This window comes from Staurois parvus, unplaced genomic scaffold, assembly GCF_062004578.1.
Source record: "Staurois parvus isolate SC_StPar_1 unplaced genomic scaffold, SC_StPar_1.0 ptg002140l, whole genome shotgun sequence".
In the NCBI taxonomy this organism is placed as follows: Eukaryota; Metazoa; Chordata; class Amphibia; order Anura; family Ranidae; genus Staurois; species Staurois parvus.
In genome coordinates this window covers 3696038-3710912 of record NW_028319936.1, presented here as the reverse complement: position 1 = coordinate 3710912, position 14875 = coordinate 3696038, and the positions used below count along the sequence as shown (strand labels likewise).

Genomic DNA, 14875 nt, shown 5'->3' with positions numbered 1-14875 from the left:
GCTGTCTGCCACAATGGCAAACAACAATTTGGTGTCCATTCACAGAATTCTGTGAGTGAATGACACAGCTGTGTGGGCGGAGACCCACATGGCTGTCCTGTATAGTGCTTACTGTCACAATGGGGGATCAGGCTGGGGTGTTGGCAAGTGCTTTAGCAACTTGCTACACCCGCAATATGGGTGTAACATGTTCCTAAATGTGGACTTATCCTTGTCCCTTATTGCTAGATCACTTCAGGCTGGCCCTATTGCAGGTAAAGCTATGCAGCACATTAAAAATAAGTGCCTATAGTGTGCCTAAATACATTAAGGCACTCTTTCACCCTGCACTGCACAACTTAAGTTGTCCCGTATTCTCAGCACTGTGCCAATATCAGTGAGTCACTTGATGGAGATCTGCTGGCAGCTTCAAGATTTACTGCTGGTGTGGAGGGGAGAAACAACTGAATGATACAGGCTGTACCAAGGGAACACAGATTAAGGAGAGAGCGCAAAAAAAACAAAATCCAGTAGAAGTGGCAAAACAAGCTCTGCTGCCAGGGAGACACCAAATAGTTGAACTCCAGCAGGATGCGCACTGCCAGTTATTTTTTTTTTCTTGCTCAACCCACTGGTTGAACGAAAAAAAAAACTGACCGATTTGCTGCATGAACCTAAGTCTCCCCTGGCTAGAATACACTGATCATCACTCTCAGCTATTGGCTGCAAGCCCTGATCAAATGCTGGTTTTCCAGCACATCCCTTAGACAAAATTTAGTTGTTAGGCTTCTATCAGTTGCTGGACACACTGAAAGTTGGCCAAGTCCTGCTGAACCGGCCTGGTTTTGGCCAGTGTATACCCAGCTTTACAGAGATGGTGTCTTATCTCTCTGATATTCTTTCTCTTTGCAGCTGCAGCTATGAAACTTCAGCACTGTAAAGCTTCTGCCAGCCTTCCCCTCTAGCTGAGCCAAGACATGGTATTAAGGCTGGAATTGCACACATTGCAATTACCGAAAGTGACATATATAGTTTTTGAGTGCAGAACTTTTAATAAAAAACTGAAATTAAAAGTCCAAAATTCCAAACATGCAAACTAGCTACTCACCTCCCAGTATGGACCCCAATATAAAAATCAAGGTCATGAGGGCATATGTTATTCCTTTCAAGGCAGTATCCCCTTCACTCCACTCTAGTACTTTTTTCCTCCTGCAGCGCAATACTCACAGGCCAGGTCACAAGTAAACACAAAAATGGGATTAATAGTGTTCTCTGCTTTAAAACCTCACTTTATTAAAAAAAAAGTGAAATAAAACGCTTACATCAAGAATGCACTCTGTGCATTATGATATGCGCTTCACAATGTACACAAAAAACTTGCCTATACCATATGCTTTCACAGAAAACACAGGAAAATCACCAAGACCATGTGAATTTTACATTCATTACTTGCAGTGTGGCTCCGCCTCTATACATGTTACGCCTGCTAGGCTTCCTCAGTAGGTGCCCCCGCTCCCTCTGCAGCCATGAAACTTCAGCACTGTAAAGCTCAGAAAAGGGAGTGGTCAACAGGAGCAATGCTGGAGGCAGTTTACAGCACACCCCATGTTTACTATCATAAATATTAATGTGGAATGTATGTTCCTTTTTGTTAAAGAACATTGCTTGTTATAAAACTGTTCTAGGTAAAGTTCTGCTTTAAGTTGTTATGGTGAAGCTACAAAGATTGACATTGACTACATATAAGGACATGTTGACTTCTGTAGTACAATGACTGCATCTGATCAAGTCATTGTGGTGTACTCTTGTACTAATTTGGCAAAGTTGCAGTTTATTAAAACTGAATCCCAGACGGATAAAAAAAAAATTCCAATTACTTTTTAATTTACTTAAGTTTAAATAAAAGATCATTAAACATTTTAAAATACTCAACTAGTATGGGTGCCTGAATTTGTGCCTGAATTTTCTGTGAATGGCTGGTGGGGATCCTGTTATTCAACGCCTCCATTTACAGAACACAATGCATTGTGTGAGAAAAGTAATCTGAACAATGTAAATGAGAGAGGGGCAGAAGGGGAGGAACCAGCTGCGCAACTTTTTAGAGCAGGGCAATATCCAGTGGCTATGAAAGGTGCACTTAAGGGAAAATTTTACTAGAAGCAACTGCCTGCAGGTAATGGCTGTATACACGGTTACACGTAACGTGTATAATGTGTTTGGTACTGAATCTCCTCACTGAAAAAAAAAACTTTTTATCTTTAAATCATAGTTTAGATACCACCATATTCTTTGTTTATTTAAACAGAATTACATATCTGATTGAATATCTGGCCCTAATCCATGAAAAAATAGAACGTTTGTATTATAATATCATATTACGAAACATTGCAAAATGGACATATACAGTATATAAAAACATATAATATGCCTGTCCCTTCTTCCCAAGCCATTTGTTTGTATTACATTGTAATCTGATCTCGCTTACCAATAAGAAGGCTTAAAATCATTCTCCAGCTTTAAGTGTCCAAAAAATAGCCAATGCCTTGGTAGTATAAAAAAAGACCTTCAGCCTGGGTTCACACTGATGCGGTGCGGAATTTGCAGCAAATTCTGCACCACATCACAATCACACCCAGTTCATGCGAACTGCTGCAGGTGTGTGTTTGTTAACCCCACCGAAAACTGTGCGCAAAATGCGGTGTGATTCGGATTGCATGGGTGTGAATACCCATGCGATCCGATTCTAGTGCGGACCATAAAAAGGGTCTTGCACCTGTTTGGTACAAATGCAGTGCGATTTGAGCCATACAAAATGTATGGCTAAAATTGCACTGCACAGAATTTGCATGTGATTTGCACAGGAATGCAGTGCGGTTCCTGTGCGAATCACATGGGGTATGCCACACTGCACAAGTGTGAACCCAAAGTACAGTATCTCACAGAAGTGAGTCCACCACAGTATGGTCTTGACCACCACGGTGCAGCTCAGTTTCAGGGTCTTGGCAATCTTCTTATAGCCTAGGTCATCTTTATGTAAAGCAACAATTCTTTTTTTCAGATCCTCATAGAGTTCTTTGCCATGAGGTTGCATGTTGAACTTCCAGTGATCAGTATGAGAGAGTGAGAGCAATAACACCAAATTTAACACACCTCCTCCCCATTCACACTTGAGACCTTGTAACACTAACGAGTCACATGTCACCGTGGAGGGAAAATGGCTAATTGGGCCCAATTTGGACATTTTCACTTAGGTGTGTACTCACTTTTGTTGCCAGTGGTTTAGACATTAATGGCTGTGTGTGGAGTTATTTTGAAGGGACAGCAAATTTACACTGTTATACAAGATGTGCACTCACTACTTTACATACTTTTTAGCTTCTCCAGATGTTTGAAGTAGCATTCTGTTGACATTTTAAAATGTGATTGATCAGTTCAAAAAGTTTAAACGTGAACCCCTAGTTTTCCACATGCTGTTTACTGAAATCATTTTTTTTTCTGTATAGTTACAGCTGTGCTGGCAGCTTTTGTGTTGAAAAATTAATGTGAACTGTGCCTTAACCAATAACAGATGCAATTAATGAGAGATGAAACTAAATAATTTATCAGTCTATTTTCTTTATATTTTATATGTGTGAATCGGCTATGCTTTTGCCAAATAAATGATGTAATTGCTTATGAAGAAATAATTAAGTCTGTTAAAAACACAATGTGGCGTTTATTCTTATGAACCCTATTATGCTTTTTCATAAAGGGCAGAGTCAATGTACAGACAGAGTCCTGACAGCCATTCTAAATGCCAAGGTTCCATTTGTGTCTGTAGGAAATTTTCCAGGGGAGGCAACCAGAGCTCACTATCTCGAAGAGGTGAAGGCTCTTCTTTCATTGGTGTGGATTAAAGGGGGGCCAGTAACATACCAAGGGGGTCCCATAAATTGGAGTCTAGAACATATTGACAGGCTAGTACCTTTTAGAGGCACCAGCGCTTCAGGCAACAAATTAAGAGTCCACTTGCAGATGCCGTGTAGTGATCTCTGATTATAATCAATGTAATTTTTTTTTTTTTTAATTTATTTTATGTCAGTGCTTAACTTAAAAACAAAATCTGTTCTGCTTTTCATAATTTATGTTTTCTATTTAAACCTTATTTAGGGCAGCAGGAGAAGACTCAAAAGTTAAACCTTATTTGCCTAACGAAAAACAGTTTCTGGTGACAAAAAATGGTAAGAATGTGTCAAATAATGGTTCCTTCTGTTCTGTAAAAAAATGTGTAGTTAGACATGAGATCTCTCAGGTTCTTACTGCTATTGGGGGCTCCATGTTTGTTTTAGTGCGTCACTCCGCAGAGGGAGTTAGAGAAATTTGGTCCGCTAACCAGGTAATAGCCTACACCTTTAAAATTACTCTTACTTCCTTGTCTGGTAAAACGTGGCTCCTTAGACAGTAAGGACCTAAGTCAACGAGCTTTGATTGCAAGTTAAGCATGTTTGGTTTCATGTCGGATGGATACAACAACGTGTTTTAGGGGCGGAGCCTTCTTTTTCAAGTCCACAGGGGAACATGGAAGCCACTCTTAAATACCAGAATGTCCTATCGGGATAATTTAACTCTTTTTAACAGCTGACCAGCCCAGCTTGTTGCCGTGTGTATGTAGCAAAAAGTTACTGCACTAGGAGCCTGTGTGCTCTCTTGTGTATTATTCCCAGAGATTTGTATAGTGAGACAAGCAGATTCTGGAGCAAATAAAAGGCCAGTGATGATGACATTAAATGAGGGAAAATATATCTAGTGGCACCCAGATGGCTGTGAAAACCCAACGGAGTCCAAATATTTCAGCTCTTGGTCCAAACAACAAAAAGACTGTATATACACTTTAAAGTAGCGTTAATTGAGATAATAAGAGAGGGTTTCAACCTCTGTTGGAATTTTTTTTTTTTTTCTTTTTCAATTAGCTGTGTCTTATTGCAAGGATTTCACTTCTTATCCCATAGCCATAACGTGACGTGAGAGGAAATCCCTCCAAGTGAGAGAATCCACGATTGTCACTAGGGTCTCCAGAACTAGTGTTCTTATCCGAAGATTCTACTGTATTCCTGTTCTGGTTGACCATGCTGTTCAGTAGAGGACAAATGGCTAATGCGTTTTGATTGACCATCACTAGGTATGCAGGGGGGAGGGATCATGTCTGATGACTTACAGCAAAAAAGAATATTTACAAAGATGGGCATGCTCACAGAAGTGGAGAGCTAGAACAAAGCTCTGCTTGAGCTACCTAATAGTTATGCCCACAAATTGAGCTTCTGGCAGGGAGGAGCTGATGGACAGTAATGAAAGAGAAACAGAATAGATTTACTTCACATGTAAACATAGTTTCTTTGGGGCGCATGCGTGGCCAGGGACGATGGCGGTTGCATTTTAGCTGAGCTCCGCTCATCCCCGGCCAGCACGAACTCACCCGTCACGCGCCACTGCTTCCTTCTGCACAAGGGTGAGTCACATCTACCAGGCACCTGGCCCGGCACCTCGGAGAGACCTGTATGGGGAAGATAGGGCGCTGGAAGCCCCCCTCCCCGCAGCCACAGGAGTCGCGGCCATCGCCGCTCCGGCGGTTCCTGTCCAGGCCGCAATCCCCGGCCTCTAGTATGGCCAGGAGCCCAGGGAGAGATCCCGGCCCCCCGGTGGTCACAGAGGGTACTGCACCCTCATGCATCTCAGCCTCCATGCCTGCCTCTGCCCTGACCCAGCCCCAGATGGAGGACTCTGATCCCCAGCATATATCTGGGGGGGCAGTGGAATGCTCTGCATCAGGGAATCGTCCTCCCTCCACCCAGATATCTCAGCACACTGTACCATCTCCTTCCCTCACAATTTCAGCGTTGGATGATAAGCTGCAAATTTTTCTACGCAATATCACCGCATCCATATCCGCTGAGGTTGGAAAGCTGGCATTAGATCTCAGAGGGGAAATAACTCAGATTGGAGATCGCACGAATAAATTGGAGACTGAGTTTGATGATTTGGTGCAATACGTTCATGTCCTGGAAGAGGATAACGCATATTTGAAGCATTCCATGTCCCAAATGCAGCTCCAGCAAGAGGATCTAGAAAACAGGGAACGGCGCCAAAATATCCGTATACGCGGTATGTCCGAATCTATCGCTGATACACAATTACACCGTCACCTTCTATCCTTCTTTATCGCAACCGCCCCCCTGGTTCCAGAAGCGGATTGGCGAATTGACAGGGCTCATCGCTCATTGGGCCCAAAACCTGCCGAAGGCACTAGACCACGCGACGTCATAGTTCGCTTCCACTTTTTTCAAAGCAAAGAAGCCTTATTATTAGCTGCTCGCCACACATCCTCTCAGGAATTTAAAGGTGACAGACTCCAACTCTTCTGCGACTTGTCCCCGATTACCCTGGCCAAGAGGCGAGCCCTGAAGCCGATCACCACACACCTTCAACGCCATCATGTCCCTTACCGATGGGGGTTTCCCTTCCGGCTGGTCGTAACTAGGGATAATACCCAAGTTGTGCTTCGTGATCTTCTTGAGGCGGATTCCTTCTTAAAGCGCCTGGGACTTCCACCTTTGTCAGAAGATGTGTCTCCTCTGCCACCGACTCCGTCTCGCCCATCCGCCACCCCCAGCAAGATCTGGACCCCAGTCCGCGGAGGTCGGAAGAGACTTTCACGTACCCCACAACGTCCACGTCATCCTCAGTTGACCGATCCGCCTGTCTGAGGACTCTCTGGGGTGACTTTCCGGGGTGTTTCCGGTGACGATCCTTCCCTCCTGGTTTTTTTTTTCTTTTTTTTCCCTTGCATAATTTTCCCTCAGGTTTCTCTTTTCTGTCCGGCCGAACCATTGTTGGGTGCATTTTTTCACTTCTGTTTTGTCTGGCCGGGCATGATGACCTTTCTGATGTCCTGGTTGTCGTGCTGCTCCCAATTTTGTCTAGCCATAGGCCTAGACGACTTGGGCCAATTTGTTGATCCCAAGTTTATATCCTCACGGATACTTATGTCAATCTCTGTGTTTATACTTTCATGTGTTTATTTTACTGTTTTTTGTTTTTTATTCTATTACATCGATGGTATTTCATTCCTTTTTTATGCTAACACATTTGCTTCAATCCTTGTTATTTTATAATGGCTTTGAGGTTTCTGTCATATAATGTCAAGGGCCTCAACTCCATTCAAAAACGGTGGATGGCTTTGAGGGAGTTTCGATCCTCAGGAGCAGACATTATTTTTGTCCAAGAGACCCATTTCAAATCAGCTGGTTCCTTTCGTTTTGCCTCAAGGTTTTTTCCCCAAGCCTATTCGGCCTTCGATCCCTCCGGGAAGGCTGGGGTGGCAATCTTGATTGGGTCGCACTGCTCCCTTCGGGTTGTTTCCTCCAAAGTTGACCAAAAAGGTCGCTTCATTATTTTGGAATGTATGCTTGGTGACACTCCCCTTGTTCTGTTGCATTTATACGCCCCCAATACGGGTCAATTGCAATTTCTTTCCCAAACACTAGCTGCCTTAGATTCTTTTTCCACCTCGCATGTGATTGTGGGGGGTAATTTTAATTTGATTTTTTCCCCCCATAAGGACAGGAAAGTTCTTTTTGAATCCACACCCTCAAAGCGGCAATGCTCCTCTTCAAAATCCTTTCGTAGACTGATAAGGGAGCATCGTCTCTTCGACGCTTGGCGGATTAAACACCCCACCCATAAACAATTTACTTTCTACTCCACCCCCCACCGTAGCTATTCTCGCTTAGATCACTTTTTCATCTCTGCCCCACTGCTTCCACTCTTGGTCACTTCTGAAATTAATCCCATTACCTGGTCTGACCACGCCTCTCTGACTTTAAACCTTTTCTTTCCTCCTGCTATATCCAAACCATGTCACTGGCGCCTTAATGAGACTTTCCTCACTACAGACCATCTTAGGGATGAATTGTCTCGGGGACTTGATACCTATTTTACCCATAATGTTGGCTCCGTAGCTTCCTCCTCAACTTTATGGGAGGCCCATAAGGCGGTATTTCGAGGACTCTGTATTTCTATGGGCTCGCGTTTAAAGAAATCTGCGGCGAGTGCTAGGGCCTCTCTTGTACGTCAACTATCTTTGGCGGAACGACGGTTGATGGCCAAGCCGTCCATCTCTGGGCTCCGGAGGGTAACATTTTTCCGTGACCGCATTAAAACTCTTGACTCCAGTAAGTCTGCACAGTCCCTCCTGTGGGTTAAACAGAAATTTTACGAATTTTCCAACAAACCCCATCGTATGTTAGTCAATCGACTTAAAGCTCAGTCTCCTTCTACGATGCCTGATCTTTTAATCCAACCAAACGGAAGCCCTACCTATGATCCTCAGGTCATGGCAACCCTTTTTGGCTCATACTATGAGAAACTGTATAACTGTTTGACTCCAGACCTTCACCCGCCTCTCACACAGTCATCCTTTGACGACTTTTTTGATTCCTTGTCACTTCCGAGACTATTACCCCCAGACATTGCCATCCTTAATGCTGACATTACGCTAAAGGAACTACTTGACACGATTAAACATCTTCCCTCTCGTAAGGCCCCGGGTCCGGATGGATTACCCTACTCTTATTATAAATCCTTTATTGGTATCCTGGCTCCCCATCTTCTTTCCCTTTATAGCGACCTTTTTAGGGGGTCACACCCCAGACTGACTTTTCACGTGCCTATATCTCGGTTATCCCTAAACCCAATAAAGATCTCTCTATTGTAGACAACTATCGTCCGATTGCACTACTTAATTCCGACTACAAGATTTTCACTAAAATTTTAGCCAACCGATTGTCTGGAATTATTTCCAAACTCATACATAGGGACCAAGTGGGCTTTGTACCTTCCAGACATGCTGCAGATAACACCAGGAGGTCTATTGATCTGGTTAACCGATCTTCCACCCCTGCTGTGTTATTGAGCTTAGACGCTCAAAAAGCTTTCGACCGGTTAAGTTGGCCTTACATGTTCATGGTCTTGGAGAGATTTGGTTTCAGAGGCCCATTTGTAGCAGCCTTGAAGGCCCTTTACTCTTCCCCATTTTCGCAGGTCAGATTAGCCTCTTTTCTCTCACTCCCTTTTCAGATGTCCAATGGCACTCGTCAGGGTTGTCCACTCTCTCCCTTACTGTTTATTCTTTGCCTGGAGCCGTTGGCCACATCCATCAGGTTGAATCCGGATATTCGCGGGATACATTCCCATACCCATGAGTACAAGTTATCGCTGTTTGCTGACGACATTCTCCTCACACTCACGAGTCCCTTTACTTCTTTACCGATTTTGCATCTGACCTTGAAACAATTTGGGGCTATATCAGGCTACAAAGTTAATACGTCTAAAACTGAGGCACTCCCAATACACGTCTCACCAGCCGTTCTATCCTTGCTTCAGGAAGCTTTTCCCTACCGGTGGTGCACCCATTCTTTAAAATATTTAGGTACTCATCTTACTTCCTCTTACCAATCCATATACGAGGCCAATTTCCCTCCACTATTTATTGCAATTTCTCGCTCCCTGAAACAATGGGATGCTCTGCCCATTTCTTTCCTCGGACGCATTAATGTATTAAAAATGACAGTGTTACCTAAACCTTTATACCTGTTTGCGACCCTCCCCGTTCCCGTTCCTATGTCCAAACTCCACTCTCTTCAGAAATCTTTCCTGCATTTTATTTGGCACAACAAGCGGCACAGGATTGCACGTTCTGTTTTGCTATCCCCACGATCTAGGGGGGGCTTGGGGGCTCCGGATATAATAACATATTACTACGCAACTCACCTTCGTTTTCTCATGTCATGGTCTTCCCATTATCCTCCCAACACATGGACTGAGATCGAATCCTTGCAACTGTCCCAAGCCCATCTATGTTCTCTCCTTTGGTCGACCTCAGCAGTGGATGTCTCCTCCTTTCGCCATTTATTCCTTGGTCCCATGCAATTTTCTCTGACTGTTTGGCGGAAATGTAAGGCTAAATTTTCACTGGCCTCTGATTGCTCCCCACTGACGAATATCCTCTGTAACCCTAATCTCCCAGACAACATGGCCATGTCCCGGATGTCTCATTGGGCTGTAGCTAACCTTTTTCAATTGCGTCACTTGGTACACCCGGTGACTCGTAAGTTACACTCATTCCCAGTTCTCCAGAAAAAAGCCCTTTTACCTCCTCAACACCTATATATTTATCTTCAAATACGCCACTTTTTTTCCACTTTATCACCTTCATTGACTCTGGAGAAGCCTACTCCCTTCGAACATCTATGTATGCAGGGTCCCCATCACAGGGGTATAATCTCTAATACATATAAACTTCTTATGGAAGCCCCCTCTTTATCCAGCAATACTCACCTTTATATGCGTAGGTGGTCTCAATTTATACAATGCGATATTGATTTATTGACATGGCAGAAAATTTGGGAAAATGCATCTAGATCTTCTGTCTGTGTGGTTTTTAAGGAAAATATTTACAAGATCATGATGTTATGGTACAAAACACCTGAAGTTCTGCATGCTTATAATCCGAATGCTTCTCCTGATTGCTGGCGCTGTAGTAGAGACCTCGGTTCTCTCTATCATATTTTTTGGACATGCAGCTCCATTGCTCCTTTTTGGCAGGATGTTCTCTCCTTGCTGAATTCATTGCTGCGTGTCTCTCTCCCACTTGATCCACTACATTTTTTGCTGGGTTTACCATTCCCAGGACTACCTAAATTATCCAGGAAACTCGCTGTCCATGTGCTGACCGCGGCCAGGAGAAGCATTCCTATGTGTTGGTTGTCCTCTGATCCTCCTTCAATGCCGATTTTGTACAAACTTATTGCTGATGTAAGACAGATGGAATATTTGACTGCACTACATAGTTGTTCGTTTGCTGTATTTGAGATGATTTGGCTCCCATGGGATACTTTCACTTCTTCTATGCCGGCCCACATTGCAAGACCCTGATATTTTTCACACTGTTAATTATGATTTAGCTGGTCCTGACCCTATTTAACTCTGCCATCGATGTACCTTTCTGTTATGTTTATTTTCTCTTCTGATTCTTTGAAATATATTGTTTGTATTTCACGAAAACCAATAAAAAATTGTTAATATAAAAAAAAAACATAGTTTCTTTACACAATCAGAGAATATTTTTATATTACTCTCTAGACCAGTGGTTGACATTTACTTGCTCATAAGACATCTTTAAAGCATTTTTTTTTAATATATAGGGGTGGGGGTCTCCAACTCTCTTTCTTATGGTGACCACTGTCACTATGACTGGAAATGAGGGAAATTACAAATGTTTGATTTGTCCTCAGAACAGGAGGGGAACATTTTCTAATGCAGGCGCATGTTCTAGTGACAGCGAAGGCAACATTTTCCTCACTTTAAAAGATTTCCTCTCACCTCCTGCTGTGCCTAAAGGAGAGGAAATGCTTAAAGGTAAATCTCCCTCATGAGACAAAGATGACCATAAAAAAGCTAGCATGGATTTTAACAAGGCACTCTCTGCTACTGACATTTTTTGCGATACATACATACATACATACATACATACATACATACATACATACATACTGGGTAATGTGTTAGGAACGAAAGGAGTCCCACAGTTTGAATTCAGTCCTCTGTAGGTTGATAATTTTCATATCCCTCAAATACACCTGGAAAATCAAAGTGAAAAAATGATGCAGCAGGCTAGTCCATTTTGCTGAAATTTCATTGGAGCAGCTCAAAATGGTACTCAGTTTTGTATGGCCCCCACGTGCTTGTATGCATGACTGACAACGTCGGGGCATGCTCCTAATGAGACGACGGAGGGTGTCCTGGGGTATTTCCTCTCAGATCTGGACCAGGGCATCACTGAGCTCCTGGACAGTCTGAAGTGCAACCTGGTGGTGTCGGATGGACTGAAACATGATATCCCAGAGGTGTTCTATTGGGTTCAGGTCAGGCGAGCGTGGGGGCTATTCAATGGTATGAATTCCTTCATCCTCTATTAACTGCCTGCATACTCTTGTCACATGAGGCCGGGCATTGTGGTGCACCAGGAGGAACTCAGGACCCACTGCACCAGGGTAGGGTCTGACAATGGGTCCAAAGATTTCATCCTGATACCTAATGGCAGTCAGGGTGCCAATGTCTAGCCTATAGAGGTCTGTGTGTAACTCCCTGGATGTGCCTCCCCAGACCATCACTGAACCACCACCAAAACTGTCATGCTGAATGATGTTACAGGCAGCATTGTTATAACATAACAACATGCTGTGGCCTGTGGCTCACGTGTGGTGGAGAGCCTTGCGGGCCCGGCCATTCAAGCTGTTGCAGCCCGCTAGCCTGGAAGGAAGACCGCGTGAAGATGAAGCCCTATCAGCGATGCCTTGCAGGGGATTTAAAAAAAAAAGCCGAGGTGTACTACCACTTTAAACTAAATGGGTTGTTGTTTGAGAATTTACATATACCTTAAAGTAACAGATATTAGACTGTGTTTTTTAACTACATATGTTAGGCAGTTGTTAACTATCATTATGTAAAATAACAGTGGAAACGGGGTGATTTTTTTTTTTCTTTCATTTTTTTTTTTACAGAGGTAAAATGTAGCCTATTATTTACAATGTGCCTTTGCACAGGCGAGTAAATCAGTGCCGTGTATTCCTTCGTAAACAAAACTATAGGAAAATCTGCATTTTTGGTCAGTAATTAATGCCTAAACCCCTATTCAATCAGCGCAACATACCTTAAAATAATATAATGGCTATTTAGAGCACTGTTAGTGACCTCACCACACCTGTACCAAAATGAATAACAATAAAGTGTAGTTCAACAGACTAATATCTCATATAAAAATACTAAACAATAATTAACTGCTTCCCAACCACCCTATAGCAGAAATACTGCTACAGGGTGGCATGGGTGTGCAAAATCGGTATATATACGTGGTTTCGCACCTCCGGGTAGGGGGTGCGTGTGCGCCCTACCCGCGCAGCCATTCATGGCCGCTTCTGTCAATCACCGGATCCCAGCCGGTAATTACTTGCTGGCACTCAGTGATTACCGAGGATCTCTGACGGGGAGAACTGTTTTGTTTACTAACAGTTCTCCTCCCTGTCAGCTCAGACACACTGCTTTGGATGGCTGTGCTCAGCCATTCAAAGCAATGTGCTTACAGTAAAGCACACAGACACAGCCCCATAGTGAAACACACCAAGCACACAGTTAACCCTTTGATCTTCCCTCATGTTAACCCCTTCCTGCCCAGTGCCGTACAGTGTCAGTGCTTTTTTTTTTTTTTTGCACGGACCACTGTACTGGTGTCACTGAGGATGTCGGTGACACCAAGTCCCCCCTAGTGTCAGAATGTCCACTGCAGTCCCGCTATAAGTCGCTGATTGCCGCCATTAGTAGTAAAAATAAAATAAAAAATTCCAGTATATATACCACCATTTGTAAACTCTATAACTTTCATGTAAACCAATTAATTTACACGTATTGGGCTTTTTTTTTTTTTTTTTTTAGACATGTAGTAGAATACATTTTGCCTAAATTTAGGAGGAAATTAGATTTTTTTTTTTCATCTTTTTACTGGTCATGTTCAATGGCAAAAACTCAAAATATTGCTTTGTTTTTTTTTTTCTCAAAATTGTCGATCTTTTTTATAGCGCAAAAAATGCACAGGCAATCAAATATCTACCGAAAGAAAGCTCAATTTGTGGGGAAAAAAAAGGACATAAATTTAATTTGGGTGCAGCGTTGCATGACCGCGCAATTGTCAGCTAAATTAACGCAATATCGTAACACAAAATAAAAGCCTGGTCAGGAAGGGGGTTAAATCCTCAGGAGGGCAAGTGGTTAAAGTCCCATGAAAAAGTCTCTTATGACACCACTGTGCAATGTGTAGAAGATCTTAATTGTGTGAATGGACATATGTACAAAACAAGTGCCTGGAGTTACCATCAAAAAAAGTAGATGCTCAAACGTCAATACTGTGCGCAAGCGGCTTTAATGGTCAGATAACTGTGGTTTGCATTTTAATGTTAAGATTTACAGGAGAGCATTCAATAATACAGTTATTACTACTTTAGTTCCATGTTACAAAAGATGTAAACAGATGGAATATTCAGATGAGCAAGAGGCAATTATAGAAGAGGATGATGGTGACGGTGGCTGGGTTGACACATTTCATCATGCAGGTACGTTTTTTTGTATATGTAATGTTTAATGAATGTCCGTGCAATCCATATTTTATTTCTTGAAAACAGGTCAATCGGTAGGTATGTTTAAAGCAAGGAATGCTTGAGGTCATAACCCAGATGCCTTACTGAAGTTCTGGACTTCTAGAATTTTAAAAAAATACCTGCAAAATAGCATTTAAAAGAGTGCACTTTGCAGAATTGTGTTTTAAAGCGGAGCTCCACCCAAAATGGGAAGTTCCGCTTTAAGCCTTTGTCCCCCACTCCCCATTATGTTTTGGCACCTCTGGGGACCTGGGGGGTACCCAAATTTGACAGGTACCTGCTTCCACTTCCGCTGCGATCGCCTAGGCCACGGGTGGGCAACTGTGGCCCTCCAGCTGTTGGTGAACTACAAATCCCATCATGCCTCTGCCTTTGGGAGTCCTGCATGTAACTGTCAGTTTTGCAATGCTTCATGGGACTTGTAGTTCTACAACAGCTGGAGGGCCACAGTTGCCCACCCCTGGCCTAGGCGATCGGAAGCGGAAGTTGTCCTGCTCCCCCCTGTAGTCTTCTGGGACACATGACGGGTCCCAGAAAACCTACGGGGGCCATTCAGAAAGCGGAGCGCTTCTTGCGCATGCAGAGTGGGCACCAGGTTGTGAAGCCGCAAGCTGTCACAGCCGGGTGCCCACACTGAAGATGCTGGCGCCAGG

At 43.3% G+C, this 14875-nt stretch overlaps 1 protein-coding gene across 2 annotated transcripts in view; it reads left to right on the top strand.

Annotated features, from left to right (window-relative positions):
• The window catches only part of ATG3 (autophagy related 3), a 77947-nt gene that overhangs the window by 30645 nt on the left and 32427 nt on the right, over positions 1-14875 (top strand). For both annotated transcript variants that reach the window (XM_089665162.1, XM_089665164.1), the window contains exons 5-6: positions 4129-4199; positions 14070-14177. In XM_089665162.1, the coding sequence (XP_089521288.1) occupies positions 4129-4199; positions 14070-14177 (179 nt within the window). The remainder of the gene's footprint in view (positions 1-4128; positions 4200-14069; positions 14178-14875) is intronic.